General features: G+C 41.5%; 1 protein-coding gene across 1 annotated transcript in view; it reads left to right on the forward strand.

Annotated features, from left to right (window-relative positions):
• Positions 1–3079: 3079 nt before the first annotated feature.
• CRYL1 (crystallin lambda 1) overlaps positions 3080–21791 on the forward strand; it is a 58705-nt gene continuing 39993 nt past the window's right edge. The window contains exons 1-3 of the mRNA XM_072850526.1: positions 3080–3195; positions 5810–5917; positions 18017–18143. Coding sequence (XP_072706627.1) covers positions 3164–3195; positions 5810–5917; positions 18017–18143 — 267 coding nt within the window. The 5' untranslated portion in view covers positions 3080–3163. The remainder of the gene's footprint in view (positions 3196–5809; positions 5918–18016; positions 18144–21791) is intronic.

The raw sequence follows: 21791 nt of genomic DNA on the forward strand, positions 1-21791 counted from the left end.
ACTTAACAAATGTGACCTATGCCTCTGTTTTCATCCCATGCCAAAAGCTCAGGCTAGGACACTCTGTATTTTAGAAGCATGCAATTCCTTTATTTTCTGCAAGAGGGAATTCACATCTCCTTCATATTCTACGTCCCCGTGGCTCACAGTTAATATTAGTTATTTCCCCTTGTTTATGACACGACACTTTTATACTGTCCTGCTCCTCCCCTGCAGTAAACCCACCTCCTCTCCACAGCCAGTAGCAGATTTCAGCTCCTCACGTGGGGCAGCAGAGGAGCATGCTCAATACAAGAGACTAAAAACACGGAGGAGTCAACTTTGCAGCTCCCAACACAAGCCAAATCTGCTCCTACTGCTGTTGGACTTAGAAGAAAGAATATATACGCTGGTGAGTGCATATTTGCTCCACTTGGGCCTCTCCTGCTGCCAGTACAAGCCCTACTTTTCATTCCCTAATGGAGCCCAGGACCTTTCACCATATTATTGGTTATAGGCTTTTGATGTTTCTGGGCTTAGGGTACCTTCTGTCCTTCCCATGTGAACTGCAGAAGAGGGAGGAGAATCAATGTCCCTTATTTGTGGAGGCTGCAAATAGTGGGCCTAAAAATTCTTATGCTATTACACAAAAATGAAACTTTGCTCTTTTTTTTAAAGTCATATTTTCTTCCCTTGACTTACATTTCTGAGAATTTAATTCTTTATATTTTCCTTTCTTGCAAACTTCTCTCTTTCTCCACTTTTGTTCTATTCAGTTTGGACTCACCAGTGTGCCTGGTCATCACAAACAATGGGGAATATGGCTGCTGTCATACCCTAATCAGATAACAAATGTTGAGCTATGCGGCTTTGTCACTAATATATGGATGATAATAATGTAGTTCAGATTTCATTGCCACACACCTCTTGTTTTGTTCACCAACAGAACTTAAGGGCCCTGTAATTGCTATTATCGCAACTGTGATTAGCTCTCAAACCCCTGTAGTAACACCTCCTGGATAGTTTAATTGAGCTTTTAATTCTGCTGAATCAATTTGTCTATCTGTAATGGCTCTTGTCTCTAATAGTCTGTTACTTATACCTTAAGACAACTTAAGGTATAAATACACATCTCAGGAGGTCAAAGAATATTAAAATAACTGATAAATACTTCCAAATGGGAGCAATGGTGAACTTGTTCTGAAAACCACATTTCCAAAGCCCAAGAGACATTAGTTTTATGTTATAGAAACTTAATTTTTTTTCTTTGAAGTAAAAACTTGAGTACACAAAGTAAGTATACGTTGATTGCTTCAGTTATGCTTTGGCTAGACAAAGGTTTCTAACACGTGCCGAGTCATGCCATTTTGAATTAGTCTTCAAAGGAGCAAAATTGGTACTTGCTACCATCATAAAATTATGCTTTCAACACCACGCTATGAGCAGCAGAACTGGCATGGCCAGATATCCTCTATGCTGCTGTCTCACTTCCTTAAATCTTCTTGTGGCCCAGTTCTGGCCACTTTGCTCCACCTGCATTTCCCAGCTGCTGGCAGGTCTCAGGTTACATGGGGGGTGTTGAGGCCGGGAAGTCAAGGAGATATTAGTTTGATTTTACACCTGCTGTCCATTGAGTGGTCTTCGTGACACCTTTAGGAATTTATGCTTTTGAGATCTCTGTCTCCTTGTTGAATGTGGTTGGAATTAGCAAAGTGCTAGTGAGAGGGACAGATGTGCAAAGTCATTATGTAGGTCTTTTATTATTTTTTTCTTGGAAACTAGAAGAAATTATAGCCAAATTAAGGTTCACTGAACTTTGTCAGGAACTCTGAAATGTTTATTCTGGGAACAAATGTATTAATTTTCAACTTAATTTTTTTCAGAAAGCTAGAAACACAAGAAAACTTGCAAGTATTTTTCAGCTATATTAAGAGTACAATAATATAATCTTTGATAACAAGTAAGCATTTAAAATGTTAACTTTTCTTTTCCAGAACATCCAGCATGATTACAGAGCAATATGCAGATAAGTAGGAACTACACAGAATTAGAAAAAATGAGTAATGCAGCATGCCAACAGTAGATGTTGTAGAGCAGCTTAAAGAATTATGTTGACATTGTAATGTCACATTTTTGCACAATTTTGAAAAGTTTTTGTACAAAAACCAAGGTCAGCAAATTTATATTTTTAATTCAGAATTCAAGAAAGTATTTTTAAGAATGCTAAGGCCTTGCTTAATGTGAAAAAAGTATGAAATTAGTTTCAAATTTGAACCTTACTTTGGAATTCATTTGTGCCCATCAAGAAATGGAGAGCGATGGGGTTTGATGTATTCTAGCACTATCTCTGGCCAAGGTGTCATGGGCCCTTTGTCTCTTCAAAGGTGTCCATGAATCCCAAGGCCCAGACTCTCACAGGTGTTTCAGTTTCATTGGGAGCTTGCCTGGGGGCACCTGAAGACCTTTGATTATGCGCCCATAGGGGTCTACCCTTTTTAATGGTAGGGTAAAACCTTGGCCTTTACCCAAACCTTGGCCTTGTCCTACCCCAAAGTGGGTACATCTGGCAGGCCTCTGTCCCAGGAAAGGCCACCCTCCTGCCCCTTGGCCTGCAGGTGACCACCCTCGCCTGCTACCTCTTGGTGCAGCCTGAAGGTGAACATGCAGGGCCTGCCTTTCCACGGGGACCGAAACAGCGCTGCCAGGACATCTAGTTCGTGGGGAGGACTGTGCTGATACTGTGAGAGAAGGCGTCATGGCTGGGCCCCCCCCGGCCCGCAGAGGACCACCGGGAGGGAAGGAGGCGAGCTGTAACTCGGCCCAGGTGAGAGCCGCCGGTAGGTGAGGGGGAATGGGGAGACCTCTCCGTGTCCCTGCAGGTGTGGGGGAGGGGACTGCGAGCCTGTGGGCGACGAGGCCCGTCCTGACCGGCAGCTCGCAGCGCCGCCTCTGGGCGGGCTCTTTCCCGTCGGGGAAGCGAAGGCCTTCGGGCGGCTCGAGGAGCGGCTGCTGAGGGGCGCGGCGCGGAGCCAATCGGAGCGCTTGTAGCAGGAGCCAATAGGGGCGGCCGTGACAGGGCGGGAGCCGTGGGGAGCGGGGCGGGCGCGCATTAAGGGGGGAGGTGGCGCGAGCGGTGCGGTGGCTGTTCCCTATCGCGCATCTCCCGATCCTGGGCCCCGCAGGCATGGAGCCCTCGCAGGTTGCGATCATCGGCAGGTAAAGTCTCTCCTCTCCCGCGGGTAGGTGCCGTGCTCCGGGGAGGAGGTGCCAGCTCGGCTCAGCCCCCGGGGGCTCTGGGAGCGGATGGCCGGGGACGTGCGAAGAGGCTCGGGCGCCGTCCCGGCGAGGTCCGGCCTGCGGGGAGGTGGGTCTGCTGCCTCAGGTGTCCCTGCGGGGAGGTGGGTCTGCTGCCTCAGGTGTCCCTGCGGGGAGGTGGGTCTGCTGCCTTAGCTGTCCCTGCTGTGGCAGGCGTCGGGTGCCGCAGCGAGGTGCTAACTCGGGGCAGTTGGTGGGTTTCGGCGTGTGGAGTCCGCGCTAAGGAGAGCAGGGCTGGGGCAGGGGAGTGGTGCGAGGGAGGTTTGCACAGCCGCGGGGTCGTGCTGCGGCTGGAGTTCAGGAGCCTGGCGGGCAGTGCATCTTAGAAAGAGCGTAAGTCCCTGACAGCTCTGTGCTATTTAAAAAAAAAAAAACCGACCCAAAACAAATAACAAACAAACGTCTGCAGTATCTCTACTCAAAGTAAGTCATCCTTTAGGTCTGAAAGACTGCTGCCCTTTTTCATTGCAATGTTTTGTGTGTAAGTGCAAGAGGAGTGGAGAAATCTGAGCGCACCTTTAAGATCCTGTTTGTCAACTATGTCAAGAAACTCCTAAGTTTCTCTCTGGCACTCCTGCAGTAATGCTTTCTTGCCGCAAGATACAGCAGTATTTTGGACTTGTGTAGGAATGCGTGGTTTCATCCTCTTCTTGAGCTAAAACTGAAGTTCTCTATTTGAACAATAATCTGGTGGGGAGAGAAAAAACCTGCCAGACAGTTAACAGCCCCCTACTCACCGCTGTAACTCTGCGCTAAAAGCATGGGCTGCAGCAAACTTTATCAGTGAGACTGCTTGAGGTCTCGGACACGTGTCTCTGTGCCATCATGTGACGGTGACAAAGCTGGCTCGTACTGGTGGCGCTCGGGGAGCTTTTATTCATCGTAGGTCTGCGAAAGGTCAGGAGAGCTGGACTTATTTGGTACGCTCTGTAGTGCAAAAGAAAAACAAACCCCACAATCCTAAAAACCTGTATCGAAATAAAAGAGAAAAAAAATTTTTTTGGCCAAATGCTGATTTAAGGAAATTTAATTTAAAAGTGCAATTTGAAAGAGGTGATGCTAACTTATAAAGATACTGGTAGCTCAAATATGCTTGTTTAAGTGATCCAAATGCTTTTAGAGATACTTGTTACCCAGGAGGCTACAGTAGCTAACAAACCTTGACCCATACCTTACCTTTTCCGTAAGTGTGCTTGTTCTGTAGTTTTCCAGAGAACTTCTGAGGTCTGGGCTTACTACAGTGAAGTTGTGTGTGTGTTTTTTGTTTTGAGTGAGAACTTACTGTCCACTTAACAACACTAAATGCAAAGTTTCACTTTTTTTTTTTGTCCCAGTTATTTCCACTGATTCCTGCTGTTTCCTGAAACTTCCTGTTTTGTTCCTTTTTTTTATATTTAAACCAAAGGCTGAACATGTTCCTGTTTTCTCTTTCTTCTTTTCTCATCTGCCCTACTGCTTTATTTCTGACTTTTGCTCTCCTTTTAATCCTTTATTGATGCCCTAGTGGCCTGGCATTTTCCAGCTGCCAGAGGTTGCTTAAGTTTAATGCTAAAACTAAAGTGATCTTGGAAATGACAGGAAATGCATATAATTATCAAAACCCCCAGTGTAATAGTCATGGGTATGGAGTTCTGCTCTTGTCTTTGTTAAGGAGATTTTTTTTTTTTTATGATCTCAGGTTATTTAAGCTTACTACACTGTTCCTCTGTGCTTCTGTTTGAAGAGCTGATGCCTGCTATAAATTTAATTAAGTTGAAACCTGCATTACCTTAAGAGATGGGATAAAATTGTCAGTTACTGCAAGTTTCCTCTATGTCTTTCTCAGTAATGTGATTTCACCAAAAGGTGTAGGCAGACTGTTCCTGCATGCATGCAGCACAGTAGGGTGCTTCATCTAAAAATAAGGGTAGTGCTAGAGGTTGATAGGTGGAAAAGCAGCATCAAAACCATAGTTGTTGGTTTTGGTTGGCTTTTTTTTTTTTTTTCCTTTTCACATACTTATGGTAAATTCTTGAATTGTAGAGGACCCGTGACTTTGGTAGCTGGGCCTTAGGTTTTCTGATCATCTCTGAAGCAGGATCCTGAACTCTTGGACTAATGGGCTGGTGTCTGTCTTTAGACTATGAACTGAACATATGAGTTTAAAAAAAAAAAAAAATCTCTTTAATGTAATTCCATGCACCAACTCCAGGTTAAGATTGCAGCTGACAAAACTGTTGATACTTGAGTCCAGTGACCAAGTAGTGGTTCCTGCTGTTTTGAATTCTGCTGTCCTTTTTCTGTTTTGTCTCTTTGTTCCTCATTCTTTCTTCCAGCTCTCAGAGGAACTTAAACACAACTAGCAAAGGATATTTCTTTGTTAGAGAGAGATTTGTTTCTTACCAATATGTAACTGATCTTTTAATCAAATATTGAAGAGTCCAAGCTCTGTTTTCCTTCTTGTGATGCTTGTCAGACTGCCTTCCCCAAAATAAATGCTTCTTTATTAACTGGCTGATACTTATTTTCTTTTCAGTGGACTTATTGGTCGCAGCTGGGCCATGGTGTTTGCTGCTGGAGGCTTCAAAGTGAAACTTTATGATGTTGCACAACAACAGCTAACAAGTGCACTGGAAAACATTCGGTAGGTCACCTGACTTGAAAGGTTTGGGATCGTAATGAAACTGTGGGATTTCTGTTATTATGAATGAACAGCCACATCTTACTATTTAAGGGAACATGGATTTTAAGATTGGAAGAAGGCTTTAACTTAGAAGTGCAGGTCCTGTTAAGATCAGAAGAACTGTGCTCCCAAGTGACACTTCTGAAGAGCACTTTAATTCTTAAGTAATGATTTAAGAGCTTAAGTTTAGATCCAAATTCTGGAAATGATGTTTACCATGATTAAGTTATCTATAAGCTAAGCTTAAAATGAACGTAAGAGATTTTGCATAGAAAGACAACAAAGACTTTCAAAATGGAAGTAGGTTAATATGGATTGCTGAGGAGCCCTGCTACAATTATTAGTATTTTATAACTCATATTTTTTAAATCCTTAAACTCATATTTTTTTAGTCCTAGAAGAACAGATTGCTAGTTTCACCAATGATGCAACTAGTGCTCAGTTATAGTAGAGGCTGGGAGGCATCTTTAGAAGGAGCAAATTTGAGAGCATGAACACAAGAACAATCATACTGGTTCAGACCAACAATCCTCCTTTACTCTGTTGCCCTGTGGCACTACGGCTAAAGCCACGTGCTTTTGGTACATGACAGAGCTACAAGTTCAAGTCCTGCCTGTCTGCTCTCCTCCCCCAACCTTCAGTGCCTAGAAGTTGCTTATGTATTCAGTAACGCTAACTAGATTTCTTCCAAGTGTTTCTCTAACCTTCCCTTGAACCTGTGTAAATCCTTTTGCGGCCTCCTTGCCAAAGGACTTTGTGTTCTGCAGGTTTTCTGCTCACTGTTTGAAGAGCTACTCCCTTTTGTTTGTTTTCAACCTGGCTCCTCAGTTGCTTTGTTTGGCCCCTAGTTTTTAGTTAGAACGGACGGTGGCTGGCTGGTTCTCTTCACACTCTTCTTGCTGGACCTGAAATACAGCTTTTTATATGCCTTTGAGAGAGAGGGCATTTATAGAGTGGTTCTGTGCACAATCTTATGTTGCTGTATCAGCATTTAATTCTAAAGTTCAGGTTGCTTCATGATCAGCATCAACCTAAATGCGTCAGCTCCTCCCTTCATGATGCCTTGCAGTGAAATGTGTCATCTGGTATGGGAAGTAAGATGCACCTGAAAAAAGGGTTGTGGTGTGTTGCATCCTGATTGCTTTCTGTAACAAGGCTTACAGCAGGGAGGAGTGACTTCAGGAGCCCCTTGTAGGTCAGTTTAGTTGTTGGAGTTTAGAAGTTAAACAGTATGTGATATCTAGTGAGATTTGCTAAAAAAGGCTTGATAACGAAAGAGGGGAGAAAAATCTATCTCCTACAGTCTTTTTTTTTTCTTTCCCCAAACCTCTCTTTCCAGGTAGGTGTTAGTCAGACTGAACATCTCTGTTGCTACACCTAGATGACAGACACTTTTGTTTTTTGCAGAATTGCTGTCATAGCAGGAGCCACGATGAGATTCTAGATTATTGTGGAGGGGGCAGTTTTGCAGTCTACGTTACTAAAGATGGCACTCGCCCCTAACTTTTTCTTTTCCTAATAGCAAAATGAGGACATTAGCCTTCCAAGGTTTTTGGCTTGGAAAAGCGAAGCATAAAATGTCATGGGTAGTAGGGTGGAGTGCTATTTGGGTGTGTCTGTTCTGTCCTGTTCCTGCGTGTGCTGTCCTGTAGGAGGTGAAGGGACGTTTTGCCTTTTACATAAGGTGTTCTTAGCTCAACTTACAATTAACTTGGGTATCTCGGCTATTGTAACCTCCTCGTTAAAAAGCCTAGTTTCAGGACAACATAGTTTTTGTGACAAGAACACAAGCTATGTGGTTTCTTCAACCAGTATTTTAATGATTGTATCTATCAAAATACAGGCAAACTTGAACTCCTTTGCACTGATTTCATAGCACGCAACCTGCAGTAAATCCCTTTGAGTTACTGATATGATACTTGTGTAAGAGCTGGAGCTGGAGTAGGTAACAAGGGCTTGCAGGAGAGGGCAACTGACAAAGCCAGTTGGTGGCTACTTCTCTGGCCTTGCTGGGATTTTTTTTCCTTTTTCTCTCTGAATAGCTAGTACTTTTAGGGAAGTCTTTAGGCTTAGGGTTTTTGTGGGTGGGTTTTTTTTTTTTTGCTTTAGTATTGAAAAGTATTTGTTCCACTCTAGTCTGCAGTCCACGAACTTTTAGTGTATGGAGGTACTCTACATATTAAGGAGAAACTGGAGTGTACAGAGGACTGTTTGTAGTTTCCCTTTTCTAAACAAAAGTGGGATTTGAGTAGTAAACAACATTCACTTCTAAAAGGAGATGATACTCCTTTGACATAAATGATACTTAAGTATTAACTATTTTACGTGAGAGACTTTTAGTACATAGACTTGTAACTTGTTCTGAATTTATATAAAAGGCATCTCAGGGTTCATTAACCTAATGAATTCAACGCTTACACAACAGTAGGTGGGCAGCAGGGGTATGTAGTCCTGCAAGAGGACTGGAATGAGTCTGGGATGGACCTACAGTCATCATGAGAGCCGGCATGTATCTGTATGGAAAATCTGAAATGTACTCTGTAAATTTATTCAAAACATTTGGTTATGGGTAAAAAAAAAAAAATTAAAAGGTGGAATTTGGATCTACTGAAACAAGTGGAAATACATACCAAGTTGCCACAATATCAGTAGACCAGATACAGAAAGAAAAGGAGAGTGTGTTTACTAAGGCCTAACATGGTGTGATGGATTTACTACTTATCTACCTGTTGCCAGACACGTGGCAGTCAGTGCCCTGACACACAAAATGACCACGCATTGGATTGAACTGGGTGTACCAGTGGCATTATTAACCAGTGTCTGCTCTAATGGAACAACCTTTTCTTCTGCTGAAGTAACAAACTAATGAACAGCTTTATGCCATGCTTGACCTACTGAATACATGCTGTAGTAACCTGCCTTGGAAAATGTAACTTTTCATATCCAGTATGCTTTCTTCTGAGTCAGTGTGATTCTGGTTTGAATACAAGATTGATAAACTTTAAAATAATGGGAATTAGAAAAACAAGTAGTACCCTGTTCCTGAAAGTAATCCTAAAACAGGTGATGCAGAAATGCTTTAGTGCATGCCCCCCCCACCCTGAAACATTTATGATTCTTGTATTATGTAAACTTTTTTCCAATAGTTACTGTGCTACTGTTCTAAACATAATTATGCTACTGATAAAGACTGACTAAGTACAGTGGAAATGCTGTATTTTTCCCCTGTGTAAGTGGTTCATGTTTTATATAGAACGGTTTTTGCATGTATAATGAAAGACTATTGCAAGGGGAAAAAGTTTAGTTGACTCTGAAGAAGACACTAAAACTTACATATTTGTGCATGCATTGTGTGATTTCTATCTAGAAGTAGATGCCAGTTAACTATGGTATTTACTTAGATACAAAACTGTATCTCCTCCAGGACGCGGGAGCAGGTAACTGTTTTATATATTTAAAAAACCAAAGTTGTATGCATAAAGGCTATAGCTAACTTCAGAAAAAAATATTAGGTCATCTCAGGAAGTAGTCTGTGCTAAAATATGAAGATAAGATTATTTTTAAAACTACATTATTATGTTCAACTGCACTAAACAGTAAATTTATACTAGAAGCTCTTTTTTCTATCTTCTGATCCTTCCTTTCTTCTCATAACCCAAGTAGAAAAATTTTTTGGGACAGATTGAAGTTGACTTTGTGAAGTGGTAGTTGTATCTAGGGATATGGGCACATAAAATTGCTACTTTTACTACATAGATACAAGTGAAATGCAATAATAGTATCAAAACATGGAAATATTTGGTTGGAAGGGAAGCAACTCTGACCCTCTCTTTATTTAATAATAGGGACCCTCTCCCTTACATTTAAATTAATTTAAATTTAATTAATTAAAATGAAAATAAATTATTAGTGAGTTCTGTTCTTCCAGAATGGACTTCTACAGAATTCTGCCTTCTGAAAACTGGTATGTGGTGCTAAGGTTGCATGGTACTGAATCTAAACTCAAAAGTGAGCCTATTCAGTGAGAATTACTTGTATGTCAGCTTTATCTGACTATAGGTTGCTCTTCTGCATGGTTCAAAGGTGTTAGACCTTTAAAGAGTTGGAACCAAGCAGTCTTGAGATCAGAATATCACAATTCCTCTCTTCATTAAGTATTAATTTAACCATAAATTTTATTGGACTTGATATCTAGTAAAGTGTAGATTGCACTAAGCAGCCTTAACTTTTTCATGCTGTAGGAGCACAATTGCTATGAAAAATGAACAAGATGCAGGGGCTAGAAAAAAGCAGCATTTCCTTGCCCACACCTGGCCATGTGGAGAGAAGTCCTTTAAGAGTTCTATAGTGTTGTGAATGGGGATCTGGAACTTGTAATGAAGTGCCTGATGTATGGCAGGTTGCAAGGCCAAGGAAGTAAACCATATCTATGCTTATGACTTTGTTATAGCCAAAGTTTTGAAAGACACTTCCTCCATAACTCAAGCTCATCATCTTTCTCGTTCCAGGAGGAGACTAGTCTCTAGAAAATACATCTGTACGTTACTTCTTGCTGTCTGGTGCCCTCTTACCCTTTGTTTGTATAAAAAGGGGAACAGCTTACTGCATTGGTTTTGTAGCATGAGGAGTACACTGATATAGGCTTTGCTCTCTTTTCCTAGCTCATGGCATGTTCCATGGCTGTGTTGTTAGATACTTTTCCCAAGCTGGCTTCCTTTTCCAGTCTCTGGTATGTATTGTTATATTGTATTGACACTATGTTTCTATCAAGGGCAAAATGCATCTTGGCTTAGGTCTTCCTTGGTAGTTTTATATATCTCCTTTGAGGGGACACCTAAGTAGACAATTCTTATCAAAGTATATTTTTGATCTTGAGTGCCTGACACTGGCACATCAAGCTTGTGCTAAATCATAGGCTTGATTCTACCTTACAATTTTATCCACCCCCCCACCCCCTGCCCGAAAAGTGTGATTAACTAGCTAGGGAAAATTACTTCATTTGCAGAACTAACTAGAGAATGTGTTAATAGGCTTTGGAAGGGGATAGATTCCATCTTCCCAAAGGTCCTGCCTGGTCATTCTGTAGTCGAAAACACCTCCAAAGGGAAATGTTGTCTTCTTGCCTCATTCCTATGTGGCAGCCAGTCCCCTAGGCAGCTAGAATATATGATTTAGATAAGACTGCTTTTTGCAATTTCAAAGGCTGTGTTTTGATAATGGTTATGGTGTTGACATTTGCTTGGTATGCAGGAGTAACAGGTTGTCCAAAAAGCTGGTGAAATGTACATCCCTGAAGGCTTTCAAGGCTTGGCTACACCAAACCAAGGCTAACCTCATCTTGTGTTAGCAATAGTTCTGCTGCAGGTGCAAGTTGGACAGGAGAATTTCTGGGGCCCCTTTCAGCCAGTGTATCCATGACTGTGTGGGAGACCCAGGTTTCAGGCTGGGTCTGCATGGTCAGGAGCAGGGATGTGAACTGTAGGTGTCTCTTAGGTAGGCCAACTTTGGTTTTGGTGAGAATTTCCTTCTTAGAATCGTAGAATTGTTTAGGTTGGAAAAGACCTTTAAGATCATCAAGTCCAACCGTTAACCTAGCACTGCCAAGTCCACCACTACACCATGTCCCTAAGCACCACATCTACACATCTTCTAAATACCTCCGGGGATGGTGGCTCAACCACTTCCCTTGGGCAGCCTGTTCCACTCTTGAACCTAAACTTAAAACAAACAAACAGAATATTAAGAACCATAGAAAATGCTTCCTAGCAGGAAGATTTCCAAGCATAAACTTGTCAGTTCTGATGCCAAGATGCCAAAAGAATCTTGACAAACCTAATGAGTGAACTTATTTAGCTTGCTAGATCTGGAGACAGTGTTGGATTTGATCATCTAAGAGTAAGAAGTGACTTGTAATGAGTTGCAGGCCCTGCTCGGACTCGACAATATTGGCAACTCTGCATTTACCATGGAAAAACATAATGACTGTAACTGCATTTTCCTGTTAAATCTTTGCTCTCATTGCAGCATCCAGTTTGTGTAATGCCAGTATGGACATCCTGAGAGTGCCATGGCTGGAAAACAGTTTGTGTGTGTGTGATAACTTTCAGAGATCTTGGAACTTTGACTGGCTTTTGTGCATCACCATGTTCTTATGCTGTGTCCAGGCTCCTCTGTAGTCCTTTGCTTTGTGCCTCTTCAAAACTGTGCCAAAGACAGATGTGTAACTGTCCCTCTTTAATATACTGCCATTGCTATGGATGAAGTGCATTTGACACTGCTGGATCTCTATTATCTGGACAGAAACATACATACTTTTGTGGTCCAGCTTGTACTGCTGTTTCAAGAAGATGTAATGTGTAATAACTTTTCCATGGTAGTGTGTTTTGTGCTTACCTTTAGCCTGGGGAAAGCAGGAAGAGGGAAGGTGATTGCTAATGCCTTCATATGGCCAATTATAACTCAGTATTAGCTGCTTACTATTTGACTGTTGCATGTGTGGACAGTGAGCTGGTCCCAGTGTCAGGGGCTTTCAGTTGCCTACTTGGTCTGTTGTGTCTCAGGGTAGGTATAGGGGGCTGGTGATGGTTTGGTTTTTTGTGGGTTTTTTTGCCGTGCCAACTACCCTCTCATTTATCAGACAGCACTAGATAACAGTCTGGTGCCGTGACTGGTTAATGGTCCTAGTCTTTTGGCAACGGTGGATGGCTGAACTTGTGAAGAATGATATTGGTGTTGTCTTCTCTTCTTCTCTCCCTTCTCCTTGCTGGTTTGGGCAGTAAGTTTGTGATTAAGTGGTCTTTAACCTTGCAAGTATTTGCTTGTTGCAACAATGTGTGCTGAATAGTATGACTGCCCAATAGTAGCTGTGGATAAAGGTGAGGCAATGGGGTGTGAACAAGATGGGTTAAGTATTAGCATCACTTGCAAGGTCCTTCTATAGAAACTTTTAGAATAGAATTTGTAACCATGAGCATCCCAGGCAGTTTATGTGATCAGGAGTGTTATTATAGATTGGGTGCCTTATCTTCAAGCAAATACTGGCTCAGTTCCCAGAGTAGTGTTGACCTGGGCAGTCAGGTACAACAGTAAAACTGGAGGTAGACAAAGTGTGGGCTCTAAAAGGAAGTAGTACTTTCTTATGGGTGTGAATTCTTCATTCTTCAAAGACCTTACAGGTATTAGTCAAACTCTTCAAACTCTGCACATCATACAGTCGCAAAGCGAAGTCCTGTGGTGTGTTCTATGGACATGGCTGCAATGACCTCAGTCTGTGGGCATCCTCAGGGATGATCACCGTGAAGACTAGGCTGCTTTGAATAAAAAGTCATCCAGTAGAGGTCAGTGGTGCACTGCTATATGTACAAACCTGCCTGGTTTGTGCCTTAATGTCTGATCAATACCTGGGGAAGCTACCTTCCTTTGCTGCAAAACTGTGGGCAATCTAGTACCCCAGGGAAATATAAAGAGGGTTTAGTGTTTGGAAGACTTAAAATTAATTTGTGGAACAAACCAGCCAGAATGTCAATAAATATGTTGGGGGGGGGGGGGGGAGGGAAGGCCAAAATTCAAGTAATGCATAAATTGTATTTCCTATTCGATGCTTTAAATAACTATACTAATTTAAATAAATGGCTAGCATGAAGATTCGTGATGTTAACAGGAAGATTTTTTTGTTTAGGAGGAAAAATCAGTCCAGCCTTAAGTTCCAAAGTATGAACTCAGTAGTTTTGCAGGTTAATTAAGAAATGGTGTTCTTGGTGCAGTATAGTGTGTAATGGCTTACAACAGAGAAGCAGAAAAGATAGGATGGTCATCACTGACAGAGAAGTAAAGGTATGCAACAGGAGACAGGTGCTGCAATCTTATGTAAAAACTTGTGGAAGAAAAATAAGTCAGATCTATTAGCCTGTCACTCTAGCCTTTTTGAATCCCTCAGTTACCAGTCATGGAGTGGAGTTTCAGAGGACCAGGGAGGATGGGACTAGTGTTATATTGCACAGAAAGTGAACAGGAACTTCACCTTTTTCAAATAAAGAAATAATTCTCTTGTGGTCTCTTTGAACTTAAATTTTGGTTTTGTTTTTTAAAAGCAATATACAGCCTATGAGTAAGAGGAGGATGCTGGATTTAGGCAAGTGCACCTGCAAAATGAACTTCTGATGAATGAATAGTTAAGACCTTTTGAATTGGAGGAAATGGCCTCAAGTTGCACCAGGGGAGGTTTAGATTGGATATTAGGAAAAATTTCTTAATTTAAAGGCTTACCAAGCATTGTAACAGGCTGCCCAAGGAAGTGGTTGAGCCACCATCCCTGGAGGTATTTAAAAGACGTGTAGATGGCAGTGCTAGGTTAATGGTTGGGCTCGATGATCTTAACGGTCTTTTCCAACCTAAATGATCCTATGATTCTATGATTGGTTCCTTACCATCTCACCCCACAAGGTGTGAAGGAGTCAGAAGTTTGGATACTCTAGTTTAGGTGCACCAGTTTCTTTACAGATGAAGGACTGGCACTTTTAGTATGCTGGAAGCCTTAAGTCTTGGATGGAACTCCTGCCTAGCAAGCTGTGGTATACCCTAGCAGCTTGGAAAATGGAGCTGAAGCTTCCTGTTTCCTTTTCTTTACCACACAGATTGCTCAAAGGCAGAAGTGTGTGCTTTCCAGCTGTCCATTTGCTGTGTTGTTAAGAAACCAAATGGAGAACTCATCCAGAAACTTGACGGATTTCCTGCTTATTTCTGTGATGCTGCCTGGAGGGGTGTGTGTTTGAGCACGTTTTTTTTTCTCTATTTTTTCCCTTTTTTTTTTTTCTTTCTTTTCTTGAAGTGCTTTTAAACAAAACTTACCAGAAAAGAATTTCTGACTAGTTTAGTGCTGGGTAGGAAACGCATTGGGTCTGGGTGTTTGAGCCTAAATCCATATTTGAGAAAGGAGGCAGAAAGCTATTAATGTAACTCTTTTCATCAGTTTTGTATTGCGTAAACTGGTAGGAATACTAATTTTGGTGTCAAGTCTAAGGGACTCCAGGGAAGCAAACAGGACAGACCTGAGCAGTGTCTAACAGGGATATGACTTGGCTTCGTTTTCCAGCTAAGAATGAATTGAACCTTTTCAAAGCTCTTGTCCAGTGTAAAAAGAATGCAATGCCTAGCTGTTTACCCAGGCTGCTCTGCCTAAGAGTCAAAAATCATTGTCCATGATCAGCTCTGACAAAAACGAAGAGGAAGTGTTAGAACTTGCAGTACAGAAACCATCATCTGAAGTTAATTGCTGAAGCAGTTAATTGGAGAGGAGAAAGTTAATGCTCGTAAGAGTTAGCGCTGTGTGTGCACGTGCGTGTGGATTTTTGCTGTTGGTTTTGTTCTTCCCAATTCAAAATATGGGTGCATATTCTGGTTTAGAAGGTGCACTGTCACCTTTACCAGCTTCAAATGGAGCCTCTGTTGACATCTTGCCTACTCCCAAGTTACTGGAAATCCTTTGATATCATGTACAAAGTCCACGGTGATCTGAAGATATTTGTTTCTTCTGACTGTTGTGCTAAAGCAGGAACAGAACTGCTCTATGTGTTTTTTGGTGTCTTTTGGTTAAGTGGCTACTGAGTGCTCCTTACCTTGATTTTTAGTGGGGTTGCTCCCAGGATAAGGTATTGCTGCTCTGGGTTGGTATCAGAAAGATGTATTAGGAAGCTGTTTTGTTTGCTGGGAAACAAATGTTCTTTCTTCCACTACTTTGAGTGGAAGCAAGGACATCAAAGTAACTTGCAGAGCAGCAGATGTTTATGACCTCTTAATAAAGCCACAATAAAAATGGTAGAGCCTATATTTGCTCTATTTTCTTAGACACAACACAACTACATGGATGCTGAAGTAAAATTCTGATTCTTTGGAAGTTAATGTAGATTTAGTGACCTAGTTCAAGCTAAAGATCTGAGGGCCAAGTGAATCTCTACAGAAGCAAGTCAAACCTCAGCATAGTTAAGTAGGAACTGGATTGTCTTTAAATAAATCCATGCAAACTTTCATCTTTGCCTTCAGAATACTGTGGTCTAAATGTCTCATTCTGAGCTATTTTCTTTGGGGAGAAATGGGTACTTCCATCATAAGACAAGATGAACTGCATACATGGATGCCTAAAAAAAATAAATCAGACAAATGCCCCTGAAACACTTAGTTCTCCCTTCTCTAAAAGAGAGCTGAAGATGGTTGTCTCAGATGTGTATGTTGACAGGGTAGGTGAGGTGAATCCCACACATTTTGTTTAGGAAATCTGGAGGAGGAGGAGGCGGCTTAACATTTTTATTTGATCTATGGCCTCAGTACTTGTTGACAGGAACGAGCTCTAAATAAAAGGATGGTTTGACAAAGTGAGAGTGCATTATCACACGTTGCTCAGCACACGGCCTGGAAAGAGTGGAGAGAGAAAAAGATAGAGGCAATGATCTACATGCCTCTCCCTTTTCAATTAATTTAAAATGCTGCTTGAAAAATGTAGGTGACTCCTTCTGCCACTTCATAAAGCAACTGAGAGCTGAGGTCCAGTTGCTCCCTGTCTGGTTTGTTTAGGATTGCTGGTGTAAAGGTGGGTGCAGTGGTGTCACTGACGGGGTGAGGAAACGCTGCCGCAGCGTGTAAGTGCTGGAGCTGGACTGGAGAAGCGGTTTGGGACTGACATACCTGTCTAGTGGCTGGCTGCCTGCCCTGCTTCACAAGGACTAAGGGTGGTGTCTGTCTCTGGCTGCTGCAGATTGTGGCAAATATATGGGGTCCCATCTCCTTCTGAGGTTTCTAGGTACAAAAATAAATCCAGTGTTACTGTCTGGATACGTGGAGGGGCTTGGGCAGGAGTATTAAGGACTGAGGTGTGGCTGGGAGTGGAGATCATCTGGGCCTGTATAAATAAGTTCTGCGCCTTTAACATGTACTGTCCTGTAAAGCCTCTAATGAAGACTGTCATGTGTGCCACAGTCACTTAGGAAACACACGATGGATCACTGGTTATTTCTATATGCAGTTATATGATTTGTGAAGTACAAAAATACACTAACTTTTTCCAGGCTGTACAGCTTCTCTGTTTGCTACAGCTTTTCTACCCTCCAACTGGGTGCCAATTGCAATTTATTTATCATGTAAAAAGGCATCCAAAAAGAAGCCAAAGCTTCAGAACTAGGTTGGTAGGGAGAAGAAAGGATTCCCCACTTCCCCCCACCCCTGCTAATCATTAGCTCAATTTCCTCCTCTTTTCAGGATGAGCATTTTTTTGCTGAATAATAACCAAAGACTCAGAGGAGTTCTGGCTTGAGGTAACTGACATTTAACTGTGATAATGGCTGCATCAAATAGCTTTAGGTTGATCATGATCAGATAGTTTAATCCCACTTAATTTCTGTGCAAATTGTTCCTCTGAGTGACTTTTAACAGTTTTGAAAATGGCTTGCTTGCTCTGGACTTTAAAGGGTTTCAAGCCATAGGGACTTTTTCTGAGAAGGTGGCATGCCCAGCCCCAGCAATGGTGTGTACTTGAACATAAACTTCAAGCTCTGGCCACTCAATTTACTAACTACTTGAATTTTCTGACACTTGCTCTGTAGTCATTACCTATGTTAGGGGTATGGGTTTTTTAGGAAGGACTCCTGGCTGTATGGAATGTGTTATTTGTTTCTATACAGTTAAACAGTGTTCCTGCAGTGAGGCTTCATAACAAAAGAGCTGTTGTTTGTAAAACTAGATGAAGTATATTAAAGGGACCTCTCTTCCCATTAAATATGAGTATAAAAACTCTTGCTGATCCTGCACCAGTGAAAACAGGTTTGAGTTGGTGACAAGCTTGCATCTCGGAGTAGATCTTAGAGCTGTCCATGCTTGAAGAGAAGAAAAATGTTGTAAGATGGAGGGAGCAAAGAGAAATGACTGAAACTAACCTTTATATTTTTTGAGTATAAATATATGCAGTGGCATGGCAAGTAGCATAATACTACTGTGTTGTTACAAAGCTTCTTAAAAAATTAATGGTGGCTTAACAATTATAAAGTACTTAAATTTGCATGTTGTTTCTGTCAGCAAACAAATGAAAGAGCTGGAGGAGTCGGGATTCTTGAAAGGAGCTTTGAGTGCGGAGCAGCAGTTGGCTCTCATTAGCATCTGTACAGACCTGAAGGCAGCAGTAGAGGGTGCTACTTTCATTCAGGTAAGCAAAGATTTGACAACTCCTAGCAAACAACTTAGAAAGATGATCAAGAGCTGTGCTGTGCAGTTGATGGGCAATGGGGAGTTCAACATCCTGACCACGTAAGGATGGGTGTGCTTGTAAAAATTAAAGTGCTTTCTAGCCTAGTATCTTGACATGGGAGATGATGCCTCTTTGCAGGATTTCCCTACTCAAGAGTCCTTGCAAGTTTCTTTTGGGTTATGTTGGAAGAGGCTGGTGGCTGGCTAAGCCAAGAGAGAATCGCTGAACTCCATGTGTAACAAAGACTGTACATACTAGAAAGATGAATATGGAGGGATGGGGGGCAGGAGATTATTGGGGAGAGATTATCTCTTAGGGAACACCACACATTCTAATGCTGGGACTAAAACGTGTTTCTTCCTCTCCAGGTACCTTGGGAAGGCAGGGAATATGGCTATGCCCAGGAGTGACTTCTATTCTGACTGTGGGGGAGCACTGTAGCCAAAAGTAGCTATCTGACAGAGTGTTAGAGTATTAAAAACAAGGTTGATGTATAGGGCTGGAATCTGTGCTGCTAGATTGGGAAGGGGAACAAACTGTATTACTGAACCTGATAGTCTGTGGCTGCTTAACTATTAGTCTGCTCACTGTCATGGGCATAGTTCAGAGAATGAGTTTGCATTGGACTTGGCACCTTCTACCCTACATGGTCCCCCAGTATTATTCCAGTGTTGTACCATTAACTGTCTGTACATGTATGTGTGCTGCACCCAAGAGTTTACAATGTATACTGTTTCAGGCTGTAAATCCCACAGTCTGTTTGGCTGCAACACATCCCTAATAATAAATTGGATTAAAAGGGGACAGATTTCCAGACCTTTTCTTCCTCCCAAGTTGGTGAGGTAGAGGGGGAGAGAATGGGGAGGCAGAGCAAAGCCTCACACAAGAGTCAAGGTGTGAATGCACTATAGATTTTTACAGTAGTATACTATTTTGTGTTCACTTCCTTTTCTCCAGATCATGAAACTTTATACTGTTACCCCAATATCTTACTCCTTCATCAGTAATGAGCTCAGAGCTTGTCAGTTCATATTATTGTTTTCACATATGTATCACCTACCTGTACTGAGTTTCATCTGCAAATTTATTGTCTAGTCATTCAATCCTGTAAAGTGCTTCCACAAATGTTTGTGGTTGTGATGATGATGATGACTGACTTAATTTTATGAGCTAACTTTCAGGTCATTTATGAATGGATATAACAAAGGGCACAGATATCTGTGAAACAGCACTGGTCAGCATCTTCCACTGAGTAAGAACTGACTGTTCTTCCTACCATCTGCTTACTATCTCTTTACCAGTTACTGTGCCTGAAAGGACCTTTCCTCTTACATGTGACCAGTTAACTTCCTTGAAAGCTTTTATTATTTTTTTGTGGCAAGACTTCTGGGCATTCACACCAACTGCATCAGCTACATGACTCCTGTGCTTGCTGCTTCCTTTAGAGAATTCTACTAGGTCTGTGAATCAGGACTTCCCTCTGAAAAAGTTGCTTTGATTCTTCCCCATTTATGTAATACTCATTTGGTGCTACCCTTTTCTCTTAACTTGCTTGATAGAGATATAAGGCTTACAGGCTTATTGTTGAGATCTTTCCTGAAGTTCCCTTGAAAGTGGCATCATGCTTGCCATTCATCTGCTCTTTGGTACCAAAATAGTGAAAATCCAGTTTTGTTTCAAGTGAGCAGTTGTATATCACTATTACTGTGTTGGGTATTCAAACCATATCAAAACATCTGGTTCCCCTCTCCTCTGTTCTATGACTTGAAACAGACCCTGGGAGTCACCAAGACTAAGGCTTCAGTTTTCTTCAAGGATTAGAAGGAGAAACAGAACAGTTGCAAAGAAATTGCTGTTCTGTGTGTGTTTTCCACATGATCATCCTTCTGCACTCTGATCATCTCTTGGTCCTATGCATTCTTCTCTATGCATTTTGAAGAAGGGAATTTTTTTATTATTATTCCTCTTGTAAATTGTGGCGGTGGGGGGGTATGTCCGCTTTGTTGCGTGTTACTTTGACAAATTAGCAATCCTACATGGCCACATTCATTTGGGTACTGCCTCAACTTTGTGAAGGCTGCCTTCTTGTTTCTAGCAGACTCTCCTAGTTCTGCCTGTTTTCTTTTGATCTTTTAAGTGTTTTTTACTACCTGGTATGTCCGTATGGTGTCTTTACTTTCTCTGTGTGCTACCTGTAAGGATCTGATCCTTCTTACTGCCAACTTTGCGTCTCCTTAATATCCTCACTTTTATTTTAGTATCTTCTTTTGAACCGAAGTGCAACTGTGATGGAGTTCTTAGCTCTTGTTTCTCCTACAGAGATGTTGAATCTTAGTATGCTATTATTCCTCTTAGAGAGGCTCTTCAGCAGTAAGGTTTTTTGAACAAGGTCCTGGATGCTACTTCAGATTAAATCAGGGGCTGCATCATCCATCCCTCCCACCATCATCTGATCTGTGAAACAGGCATCGGGTAAACGTTGCAGAATCAAAGTAATTTTGAGTTGGAAGGGACCTGTGGAAGTAATCTGGTCCAGCCTGCTGCAGGACAAACTTACATCAGCTTGCTCAGGATTTGTGCAGTTGAGTTTTGAATATCTCTAAGGATAAACACTTCTGGCCTCTGGGAAACTTGTTAGAACATTTGATTACCCTCATTGTTAAACTTATTTCCTAATATCTAATTGGAAATTTCCTTCTTGCAACTTTAGTCTCTTGCCCCTCATCCTACCACCGTGGACCTCTGAGAAGAATCTGGCTTCTCTGTGTGTTTCCTTCAGGTAGTTGAAGACAGCGGTGTTGTGTTGATAGTCTCTGAATAGCAACAAACTACCTGGGGTAACTCAAACTTTCTGGTTCCTCAGACTCAAACTTTTATGTTCCCTTAACCCTTTTGATGTCTCTTAACATGTAGTCATTAAGCATATAAATTTAATTTAAAAAAAAGGTAGCTGCAGTATGCCTGTGGGTAACAAATCGTATGTGTGAAACACTGTTGTCGGTATTTGTATCAGCTCATCAGTTTCAAACCATGGCATAAAATTTGGTTGGATACAAAGTATTAACAAATACACAATGTAAGTGGGCAAATTATTTGAAGTAGTCTTTAATTTGCTCTTGGAAGGGGGGGAATAGATACAAAAGAATCTTAATTCTAGGCTCACAGCCTTATTTCAACAATGAACAGACTACTTTGTGTCTGAACCATATTAAACTTCAGAAACGTTGCCTAGTGCAGCTTTGAACCTGGAAGGACAAAATGGACTAACTGTAACTTATCAGTGCAAGTGTTCTGACTTTTACTTAAAAAATAAAACATCAGTTGCATTAATGTTAGTTGCTTAATGATGTAACCTACTGATTAATTTGTTAAAAGACTTCCATGAGAACTGCATTTCTTTACCCTAGATTTCAGTTGGTTAAATCTTAACTTCTTTTCAAATTTGGCCTTTGTTGAGTAAATCCACTTCAGCCTTTTAAAATTTCCTTGATGTTTGCACTCCTTGAATGAATTCTGCAGACAGTTGCCTTTTATGTCGTTTTCTTGGGACACAATTTAAAACAAATGGGATGAAGTAGTAAAAAGTGGAACTTCTTAAATGACATT

This window comes from Ciconia boyciana, chromosome 1, assembly GCF_034638445.1.
Source record: "Ciconia boyciana chromosome 1, ASM3463844v1, whole genome shotgun sequence".
In the NCBI taxonomy this organism is placed as follows: domain Eukaryota; kingdom Metazoa; phylum Chordata; class Aves; order Ciconiiformes; family Ciconiidae; genus Ciconia; species Ciconia boyciana.